Source organism: Trichechus manatus, unplaced genomic scaffold, assembly GCF_000243295.1.
Source record: "Trichechus manatus latirostris isolate Lorelei unplaced genomic scaffold, TriManLat1.0 scaffold00017, whole genome shotgun sequence".
Taxonomy (NCBI): Eukaryota; Metazoa; Chordata; class Mammalia; order Sirenia; family Trichechidae; genus Trichechus; species Trichechus manatus.
In genome coordinates, this window is record NW_004443953.1 from 20,745,087 (window position 1) to 20,756,879 (window position 11,793).

The 11,793-nt window shown below is 43.7% G+C and overlaps 1 protein-coding gene across 1 annotated transcript in view; it reads right to left on the bottom strand.

Annotated features, from left to right (window-relative positions):
• The window catches only part of TRAF3IP2 (TRAF3 interacting protein 2), a 55,376-nt gene that overhangs the window by 3,329 nt on the left and 40,254 nt on the right, over positions 1–11,793 (bottom strand). The window contains exons 6-8 of the mRNA XM_012554423.2: positions 7,103–7,171; positions 5,901–6,017; positions 1,392–1,466 (exon numbers count right to left, since the gene is read on the bottom strand). Of these exons, the coding sequence (XP_012409877.1) occupies positions 1,392–1,466; positions 5,901–6,017; positions 7,103–7,171 (261 nt within the window). The remainder of the gene's footprint in view (positions 1–1,391; positions 1,467–5,900; positions 6,018–7,102; positions 7,172–11,793) is intronic.

Below are 11,793 nucleotides of genomic sequence, written 5' to 3' on the forward strand. Positions count from 1 at the left end.
CCCAAGTGCAGGCAATAGGGGATTGTCTGACGAGGATTTAAAAACAATAATAAAACCAACTAAAAGTTGGTCTGCTTTTTATATCACCATGCTCAAGTAATCCTAAACAATTACTCCCATGTCTGAACTCCCAACTGCATACCATTGACTCAAGGTATTGCAATTAAGAGGACTCAAGAGCGGGACAATTAAATAAATCAGCCTGGGGGAGAAGAGGTCAGGGGAGGCTAGAGAGATTGGGTAATACAAGGATAAGCAAGAGTCCACTGGGCAGACAAGCCAGGGTAGTGTCTTGCAAGTAGAGGGAACAGAAAGTGCAAAGGCACAGAGAAAGAAAAGAACATGGTCCATGTGAGGGCATGCTGAAAATAGTCCAGGATGACCAGGGCATAGAGTATGTGTGCAGGGGGTGATGAGAGAGAAGGCTGAGCAAGTGGACACAGTCGTCTTCTGAGTGGCCTCATATGTCACAGAAAGGTGAACATGATCCTATAGTCAGTGGGAAACCCCCACAAAATACTTAAACTGGAGAGAGACAGATCAGATCTACATTTTGGATGTTCTTTGGTAATGGAGCAGACAATGGCTAGTCCAGGGTCAAAGTGGAGACAGGGAGACCACTAAGGAGACTCTTGCTGTGTTCTAGGGGGAAGGGAGCCTGGGCAAAGCAGGGGCAGTGGGGGTGGAAAAGCGTACTGTTGTTTAGGTTGTGTACTGTACCATCCTATATGTCCTATTCACATAAATTGGATTCTCCATCAACCAGGGCAGACATCTCCATGCAGTCCTGACATTTAGGGTCCTATAGGGTATGTCTGGACCTGGGCTCAGGGTGCTGTGGTCTGATTCTCAACATGTTTACTCCACCACCGTCTTCCCTTTGCCAAGCCTGGCACATGGCCTCAGATGGTTTTGTCTTCCATTTCCCAAACCAGCCGATAGGCCTTTCTGGTGCAAATAACCTTCATATGAACCACAACAGAGTTCACTTTAATTCCTGTTATTCTAAAGCTTGAAGACCTGAACTATGTGCAACAAAATACTTCCGTGGAACAGCCAGCATAAAATGTCTGAATCTTGACTTTTATGTACAAAAGATAAGAAGTATCAGATGAACAGTCTCTTTCTCTCTCATGAGTTAAAACACAAACTACTTTTTTGTGTGCAATGGCTGTTTGAACAATTAGGGCAGTGATGGTCCTATCAGATAACGCTTTAAAACCTTCCTGATTCATGCTGCTGCACCGAGTGGTACAACTTGTTGATCTTTCTAGTAACGCTGTTATTTCTAAGGATTGAGAAAGAGTTTGACAAGGTTTTCCACCTAAATTCCCAGATGGCAGAACAAATCAAAGACTCTTAACTATAAGGTTTTTTGTTTGTTTGTTTACCTTCTTAGCATTTGGAAAGAGCACAGGGATGAATCTGAAATTCATGCTTCCTTGTTTTATGAACTCAATCTGCATCTAGAACCAAACAAATATGAAGTATTAATTTCAGGAATGAGGACAAGGAATTAATGGTAACCATAAGCATGCAAAATCTGCTGCAAAAGACCTCTTTAAAGTGTTAAAAAGCAGATGTCACTTTGAGGACTAACGTGCACCTGACCCAAGCCATGGTACTTTCAATCACCTCATATGCATGCAAAAGCTGGACTATGAATAAGGAAGATCTAAGAAGAATTGATGCATTTGAATTATGGTATTGGCAAAGAATACTGAATATACCATGGACTGCCAGAAGAACAAACAAATCTATCTTGGAAGAAGTACAGCCAGAATGCTTCTTAGAAGTGAGGATGGTGAGACTTCATCTCACATACTTTGGACGTGTTATGAGGAGGGACCAGTTCCTGGAGAAGGACATCATGCTTGGAAAAGTAGAGGGTCAGCAAAAAAGAAAAAGACCCTTAATGAGATAGGTTGACACAGTGGCTGCAACAATGGGCTCAAGCATAACAACGATTGTGAGGATGGCACAGGACCAGGCAGTGTTCCGTTCTGTTGTACACAGGGTCACTATGAGTCAGAACCAACTCGACGGCACCTAACAACAACAACAACATAATCACGCAGGCCCACGCAGTATTTTTATTTTTATTTCCTTATTTGAGTGCCAAACATTTATAATTTTAAGTCCTTCCCATTACACATCTATGTCATTCACTCACTCATCAATCATTTATTGAAGGCCTATTAAAAGTCACACTCTGTGTTAGACTTTGAGTTGTAAGATTTAGGATATCTTCCCAGGTGTCCTGGAGCCAGCTCACATCGGCTGACAAGAACCAGTTGTGCATGTCTCTTCCTAATTCTGTGTTTAGTAACTTCACGTTGGTGCCTTGAGATTGGCCATGGTGAGAGTATACCATGGAAACTGGCAAATACTATAAATCGGGGTGTTTTTTCCCCAGTGACCCAGTTTACAAGAACATTAGTGATAACCATCCCTATCCTCACAAAGCCAACAGTCTAGTGAGTAGGCAGAAAGGCAAATAACCAACTATAATGCGGTGTGAAAAGTATGAAGGAAATGCTATGACAGCCCAGAGTGGGGTCTGTCCTTTCTACATTGGGGGTATGAGTGACAGTCACAAAGGAGGTGTCATTTGGATACTGAAAGAAAAGCAGAATTAGGTCAGGCAGGGAAGGTAGGGGTGAGGGGAAGGACATTCACAGCAGAGGAAACAGCATGAGCAAACGTCTAGAAATGTGAACGTGTGTAGCATAGTTGGCAACCAGCTAGTAATCCACTGTGGTTAGACCCTAGAATGGGTTCACGGGAGAGGCAAGAGATGAGGCTGAAAGGTCAGTTGTGAAGAACTGTCTGCCAGGCTTTACATTCCCTACACCAGTACCAATTTTCTCTGATCCTGTGATGGCCCAGGGAGATTTAGCTGCCAAGAACCCTATCAAACCGGAATTTTCAGTCTGAGGAGAGTTAGAATCTTCCAAATCCTGTAACCAGCACAAAGGTTTCAGTCTTCTGATGACAAGGAGATGAGGAATTATGTGTTCCCAACTATTTCATGTTCCAATCGATTTTTGTAACTGAGAAGTCTTCAACATGCATGGGCATAGAAACAGAACAAAGAAGAAAGTGACAGTGGTGATGACTGGCTATTGAAATCACCATAGAAACCCCTGATAAAGACACACTCACACACACTCGCATACACACACCATACAAATTCACATATACAACCACACACACACCTTCTACAAGGTGTTTTCTCAGAACTTCCTTTTAAATATCGACACCAAAAGCATATTTTAAAATGACCAAGTACTGTGCAAGTACAGAGTAAACATATGAAAGAAAGGGCATATAATTAGTCATTTAAAAGTGAAGAACTGGGTTTAGTTTCTGACTTCCAGAACACTGTATACTCTAAAATTTGGCTTGACCACTAGGTCACCCAATCTGTTGAGGGGCCAGCCAGCCACAGTGCATTTTTATTTTCTGGCTCTCATACTTCCAGATACTGGCTCTCTGAAGTAGTTTCCTCTATGATGAACTCAAGGGTACCTCTTCACTCCCTCTGTCATGGCCAAGTCCTTACTGTCCTAAGGCTTTCTGTTGCCAGGGGTAAAGGGCCAGGGTAGGAAGTCAGCCAGGTGGAAAGGAAGGTACTTTTGTATCTGGCCTCAACACTAAAGTTTAAGGGCCCAAAATATCGTTGCCCAAGTTTGGAGATAATCTGGTTCGTGGCTGGGCACATTCAGCCAAGCTCTGAGGTTGTGCTGTATATTACTGCCTGGCTTTGCCACACACCAGCAGAACTGGGCACATTTCCTCAGAAACTGGTAGAGATCTGGAGCCCTTCCCACACACCAGCTGTCAGCTCCTGGGGCTGGCAGGTTCCTAGAGATGCAGGCAGGACATCGGGTGCTCTGGACATGCAGCAAACAGCCAAGGGACGGCAGCACCCAGAAGCAGCCCTGAACTTTTAGGGCAGTTTACTTCCAGAAGTGGCACCTTTTCTGGGTGCTGCCAGCCTGGGATAAGCCTAGAATAGGAGGGAAACTTACCAGCTTCTCCTGACTCCTTGGCCTTACACTTTGACCTCACCACCTTGCCTCTGCTTTTAGTTTGGGTTGGTTATGAGCTCAAACAGTGATCAGCACTTGGTGGAAGAGGTAAGAGACACCCTGGAGACCCACATGGGGAACATCCACCCACCAGCCCACCCTGTTTCTGTGCTGTTGATCTGTAGGTCAGACCTGGGGTTTAAGACTCCCCCTGAGTTAAAGTTGCATGTCCTGTGGCTGACCTGGATTACCTCCTGCTTTGCGCTGCTTACTTATTTCATTTGGGCCACTTCTGCTTCCTGCCTTGTCTCCCTGTCTCAGTCACTGAGCCCTTATGACCATTCTGGGTGCCTCCCCCACCCCTGTGGAGTGTTAGAGCTGAAAGGGAGCTTACAAGTTCTAGTCCAGTGATTTTCGAGCCTTTTTAAATCTCAGAATCCTCGGTAAGCAAACAAGGCTCAGAAACGCAGACCAGCTCTGGTTGAGGTAGGTGTGGGAGGTCCAGAGCCCCTCCACTCCCACCCCAGCACATATGAAGACCCCATTAGGGATTCCAGAGAAGAGTTTCAAAGTCACGAGTCTTGTCCAGCATTCCAAACAGGCAGGAACTGTCTCCACAGCGTTACTACACTCATAGGGAGCACAAGGACTGCTATTCCATCAAACAACTAGTACCAAAGCTGGGTGATGTTTTTGGTCAGAATGCTCTACCAAGATACTGAGCAAATCTAATCTTCTACAAATTTTTCTCACTGGTTTTAGTTTGACCAGGCCCCCTAGTTTAGGTGTGCTGGTAGAATGTTTTCATCTATCATGAGCTAATAACAATCCCCTCCTTTGATTGAGCATCCGATATGTGCCAGATACTTTACAAGCATATCTCATTTAATCTTCACAACCCTGTATGTAAGTATTTGTAATCCATTTTACTAACAGGAACACTGAGGCACAAGAGTTTTAAGTAATTGACCCATGGTTGGTGTTATGGGATTGAATTGTGTCCCCCCAAAATACATGTTGTAAATCCTAACCTCTATGCCTGTGGTTATAATCCTATTTGGGAATGGGTAGTCTTTGTCATGTTAATGATGCAAGATTAGTATAGGATGTATCTTGAGTCGATCTCTTTTGAGATAGAAGAGATTAAACACAAGCTAGCAAGCAGAGACAGGAGAAGAGAGATGGCAGGCACATGAAGATTTCCCAGGAGCAGAAGCTCAGAAGAGACAAGGACTTTCCTCCAGAGCTGACAGGGAGAGAAAGCCTCTGTCAGTGCTCTGCATTTGGACTTCTAGCCTCCTAAACTGTGAGAAAATAAATTTCTGTTTGTTAAAGCCACCCACTTGTGGTATTTCTGTTATAGCAGCACTAGATAACTGACAGTCACAGAGCCTGTTCATAAGAAGGCTGAAGTTAAATCAAGCCTCTCTGACTCAATAACATGCATCCATTTCCCTCTGCCCTTCTGCCTTTCTGAAAAGGCAAGAGAGAGAATATGATACAGATATAAGAACCCTCCCTCTCCCCCAGCCCTGTCTTTGGCCCCTCCTAGGACTTTGCATGTGTGTGAACAACCAAACCGGCAGAGCCTTGCTTTCCAGAATCTTGGAGCTTAGAGATCGCAGATTAATTCCCCTTGTTACTGATAGGAACACTGAGTCTCGGAGGTGTGGTGACTTGCCCAAATTTCCAAAGGCAGACCGATCCAGGACCACATCCCCCTCTCCTGACTTGGGAGCCCCGGGGTCCTTCACCCAGCCTCGCTGCTGCCCTCACTTGATCTCTGGTGGGGAGTGGGCCTTCCCTGGGTAAGGTGCCTACCCATCTTTGAGGGGCACAGGATTCTGTGTCTCCCTCCCCACTCACCATTCGATGGATGTATTTAGTATGTAAGCCATGCTCATCATCGTCCAGCTGCGACTCAGCACCTTCCACATCCTGTTTGTATTTGGGGCTGATTGCTATGATTATCATCACTGTCTTCTGTTAATGAGAGGCAGAAAAGCATGTTTATGGAAGTGTAAAGTGTGGTCCATTTGGTGAAGGCAGGCTGGAAACGGGCCAGCAGGGCTGTAAGCGTTCTCTGACAAGCCCTGGACAGAGGGCCAGTCTCATTCTCGTGTAAAGTGAAAGGCACTGACCCCCTACTCAGGCAGAGGTTTGTCTCCCCATCGGCCCTCCTCCTCCTTTTCAGCCCCCTTCCCCCCTTTCAAACATACAGAGTAAGTGGCTCAAAGATGAGCTCTCCTAAATAGCTATGCTTTTGTCCACCATTTTCTGCAGCCATCACTAATAAATGTCTAATGAAAGCCTGCATCACTAAATGAGTCTGCATCATTGTGGCGAAAAGGGTTTGCACCAATGATGAAAAGCCCTTCTTTCCTCCCAGCAGTGGGATCTAAACTGTCAGTTACTGAACTCCTGACTGCCCTGCGTTTGGTGTGTATGCTTTAGCACAGTCAATAGGAACAGAGCCTTCAGCACAAACCAAACATCAGGCTGCAGACAAAAGGAAAAGCAGCAAAACCCCAGCCTGTGCGTCTCCGTCCCCCACTACCTCCCTCCAAAAGAAGCAGCCGACACAGACATGCTGGCAGCAATCAATTTCTATCTTGTTAAAGCACAAAGTGTCCCAGTGGCCAGTATAGATTCTGTCAGCGGAAAACAAATCACAGGGCTGCGAGTGGGTGCCTCAGGGTGGTATGCTGCACAACCCAATCCTACAAAACACTTGGGGTGGTCTCCGATTAAATTGAACTCTGCCACTCCCTTCCCACCCCCCACCTTCATTTCCTCCGTTCCTATTCTGGTCAAAAAATTGTTTGCTCTGATTGTTATCAGCCACCTGTGTCTGGTTTGACCGTTATTTCCTGCCTGTGCATGTCCAGGAGGGTGACCTCTATCCTTCCTTTCCAAGTCTTTGCAGAGCTTCCAACAAGGGAGCTTTTGTTGGGACTTGCTCAGTTTTGGACTTGGGTGGGATGCCATTGCTTCTTTAATAAAATAACTTCACAAGCTCATTGTTGTTCTCAGGAGAAAACAATCTCAGAATTCTGGGACATACTTACATCCCTAAGGTAGCGCTCCATCCATTTAATGATATCAATGCCACGGATTCTATCCTCAAATATGTCAATCTAGAAGAAAAAGATGTGGGAACTTCATGAGAAGCTTTCTCTAGATTCAGAGCAAGAGAAAACACAAGAGACTATATATATTAAAAACCGCAAAATTACTGGTATGGATTGAATCATGACCTCCAAAAATATGTGTTGTAAATCCTAACCTCTATGCCTGTGGTTATAATTCCACTTGGGAATGGGTTGTCTTTGTTATGTGAATAGTCAGAATTAGTGTAGGGTATATCTTCAGTCAATCTCTTCTGAGACGTAAAACACAAGCTAGCAAGGAGAGACAGGGGAAGAGAGATACCAAGCACATGAAGATTGCCTAGGAGCAGAAGCTCAGAGGAGACAAGGACATCCTCCAGAGACGGCAGAGAGAGGCCTTTCCCGAGAGCTGGTGACCAGAATTCAGACTTCTAACCTCCTAAAGTGTGAGAAAATAAATTTCTGCTTGTTAAAGTCACCCACTTGTGGTATTTCTGTTATAGCAGCACTAGATAACACAGGCAGAATTTGGTACCAGGAGTGGGGTGCTGCTCTAACGGATAGCTAAAACGTGCAAGTGGTTTTGGAATTGGGTAATGGGTAGAGGCTGGGAGAGTTTTAAGGTGCCTAATAAAGGAGCCCAGGTGGCACAGTGGTTAAGAGCTTGGCTGCTAACCAAAAGGTCGCAGTTCCGATCCACCAGCCACTCCTTGGAAACCCTATGGGGAAGTCCTACTCTGTACTATAGGGTCGCAATGAGTTGGAATTGACTTGATGGGAATGGGTTTGGTTTAATGGTAAAAGCCTAGATTGCCTTGAAGAGACTGTTGGTAGAATTATGGACGTCAAAGGCAATTCTGGTGAGGGCTCAAAAGGAAGTAAAGAGAGCTATAGAGAAAGTCTCTATCGTCTTAGAGAATACATGTGGCATGAGCAATAGAATGTTGCTAGACATGTGGATATTAAATGTGCTTCTGGTGAGGCTTTAAAAGAAAATGATGGACATGTGATTGGACAATGGGAGGAAGGGCAATGCTTTTTATATAGCGGCAAAGAACTTGTCTGAATGATGTTCAAATGTTTTGTGGAAGGTAGAACTCGTAAGTGATGAACTTGGATATCTGACTGATGAGATTTCTAAGCAAGATCTTAAAGGGACCATGTAGTTTTTCCTTGCTGCTTATAGTAAAATGCCAGAGGAAAGAGATAGACTTAAAAATGAACTGTGCAAAATGAAGGCGCCCTGGTGGTGCCGTGGCTAGGAGCTCACCTGCTAATCAAAAGGTCCTCAGTCAAATCCACTAGCTGCTCCTTGGAAGCCCTATGGGGCAGTTCTACTTTGTCCTATAGGGTTGCTATGAGTCAGAATCGACTCGACAGCAACAGGGTTTGTGCAAAATGAAAATAGAACCTCAAGATTTAGAAAATTTTGTTGTACAAACTAAGGACACATGTCCTAGAATGTTCAACAAGGACGAGATTACACAATCTTTTGTTAAAGAGATTAAGCCTGTGACTGATGGATCTAACCAACTATCACAGCAGAAAACCCATCAGCTTAGACTGAAGGGGACAGAGAAAGAGTAAAAGGAAAGAAAACTGTTTGCCTCTTGGAATTCTACAGGCAGGAAACAGACCAAAGGAGCTACATCTGTTGTCCCCAAGAAAAGAAAAGGACCATGCCTGGAGCAGCTCAGAAATCAGCAGAACTATTGGAAGGAACATGGGAAGCAGGGCCTTCTTGGTTTCAAAGTGTGGGGCCACAGTCTCCTGGATTTCAAAGGGTGGGACCATAGCCTCCTAGGTTTCAAAGACTTAGATCTTTGCCAACTTGGTTCTGGAGTGTGGGGCTGCTGTTAATGTGTGCCAGCAGGATGGGGCCACCACCCAAAACTGACGGGGAGGGACTGCCATGCCCAAGGCGTAGAAGAATGGGGCCTGCTGGGGCCGAAGGGGTGGTGTCACCACTCAGATGGACTAGGAGAAGGGGGCCACCTAAAACTGAGGGAGCAGAGTTCCCATCCCGGAGGGCCTGGAAGGCAGAGCTGAATCCCAGGGCTGAGGGGCCTCTACCCAGAATCTAGAGGGTGTGGCCAATACCCAGAGTCTAGAGGGCAGGGCCATTGCCTAAATGGTCTCAGAGAACAGAGGATTATTTTCAAGCCTTGAGAGCTAATGTAATTTGTTCCGGTGGGTTTTGGACTTGTTTGGTATCTGTTATCCCTTCTTTCCCTCTAGTTTATTGATTGTAATGGAAATATCCACCTTGTGCCTGTTCCAGCATTGTACTTTGGAAACAGATAACTTGCATTCTAGATTTCACAGGTTCACAGATGAAGAGGAATTTTGCCCCAGGATGGAATATGCCTAAATTCTTGTTCATATTTTATTTAGATGATTCAGAAGATGAGATTTTGGATTTGGAGTTGATTTAAGATTTTTGGGATGATGTGATGGGGTGAATGTGTTTTGCATGTGGCAAGGACATGAATTTGGGGGGTGGGGCAAAGGCTGGGATGTTATGAATTGAATTATGTCTCCCAAAAATATGTGCTGTAAATCCTAGCCTCTATGCCTGTGGTTATAATCCCATTTAGGAATGGGTTGTCTCTGTTATGTTAATGAGGCAGGATTAGTATAGGGTGTATCTTAAGTCATTCAGAGGAGATATGAGATAAGATAGATGCCAAGCCACATGGAGATCTCCAAGGAACAAAGAAGCAGAAACTCAGAAGAGACAAGGACCTTCCTCCAGAGCCGAGAGAGAGAGACAGCCTTCCTCTAGACCTGGCACCCTGCATTCAGACTTCTAGCCTCCTAAACTGTGAGAAAATAAATTTGTTTGTTAAAGCCATCCACTTGTGGTATTTCTGTTGTAGCAGTACTAGATAACAAAGATAATTACTAATACTATTTTTTTTTGTTTTTGCAGCCGGGAGCATATAGGTCTAAAAAACAAAATGTAATTTTCTTAGAATGTTTCCTATTTCAACATAAGTAGGCATTTAAGTGGCGCCCTGGTGATGCAGTGGTTAAGCATTTGGCTGCTAACCATAAAATAGTTCCAGCCACTCTGTATTTAATGTCTATTATTAGACTATAGTGATACATATCAACATGTATTCATGGCTAAACAATAATTATGTTCTTAAAAATCTGAGAGACACAGTGGACTGCCAAGTTGAACGTAAGCCAGCAAATTATTTATATATATATATATATATATATATATATATATATATATATATATATATATACACACATATTTGGAAAGGCAAATATGATTCTGGAACATTTTAATGGATGTGTAGTGTACAAGTACTGAGATGCAATTGTTGTGCTTTATTTGCATTAGTCCAAAAAAAAAAAAAAAAAAAAAAAACACCTCAAACCCATTGCCGTCAAGTCAACTCCAACTCATAGCGACCCTATATAGGGTTTCCAAGGCTGTAAACCTTTACAGAAGCAGACTTCCACATCTTTTTCCCACAGAGCGCCTAGTGGGTTAGAACCACTGACTTTTTGGTTAGCAGCCAAGCACTTAACCACTGTGCCACCAGGTCATTATTATAGTATTATATCCAGTTTCAATCTATTCATTTCAAAAGGATTGTAAGAAACCTGGAGCAGATCTAAGGAACAGTCACAAAAACAATTGCTGAGACGGTGGGGAAAAGGTTTATGATGAAAGTCATGAAGTAGAATTCTTGGGACTTGAAAAGACTGATATTCAATATCAGTCTTCAAATTGATAAAGGAGAATTTAAAGAGGATAAAAAATAGTTATTTTCTGTTTTATAGAAAACCAAATAAGAGGACTTTCTTGGGGTCGGGCTTGTACTGCAGCCAGAGAGTAATGTGTGTGTGTACAGGTATTGTAGACTGGTAGAGGGGTCATATACTAGAATGTGTGACTCAGGGAGTATGTGGACTCTACATCCTTGAAAAGGAGTTATTTGATTCAGCCACATTGCTCTCAGAATGAATTCATCCCAGATGAATTGTCCTAAATGTCACACTCCTGTTTAGGAACCAATAAAGGCAAGTCCTAGCCATTCAGCAAGCTTCTGTGTCATATGTGATCCAACCTTATCTCTCTTTTCTCTACATGCCGTCTGTACTTTACTCCAGATGGGGTTGCCATCCCCAAGTCCCACGATGCTCACACCTGGCTCCTGTCCCCTCTTTCTCCACATTGGTGTCCCCTGCATGACCTCCTCCTCTTCAACTCACTAACTCTACTCCATTGTGACTATTAGTCAAAGTGGACAATGAATACATTATTATAACATTTTTTTCTTTCTTCTTCTTTAGACATATGTTCTCCCCAACTCTTGCAAAAAAAAGATATCTCATTTATGTCTGTCTTGTCTCCTCAACCTGATTCTAAGCTTCCTGTGGAAAGAGATTGTGCCTTGTGTACTCCAAACTGTAAAATGCATAAGGCACAAAATATAAGTACAGAATAAGTTTCTTTACTGATGGAACATCAAAAATGGAATGGAAAAACACTAAATAGACAATAGATAAGTGGTAACTTTTGTTGAAGGGTAAGACAGTACACAATACTGGGGAAACCAGCACAACTTGTCCAAGGCAAGGTCATGGAAGCTCCATAGACATAGACAAACTCCCTAAGGGACCGAATT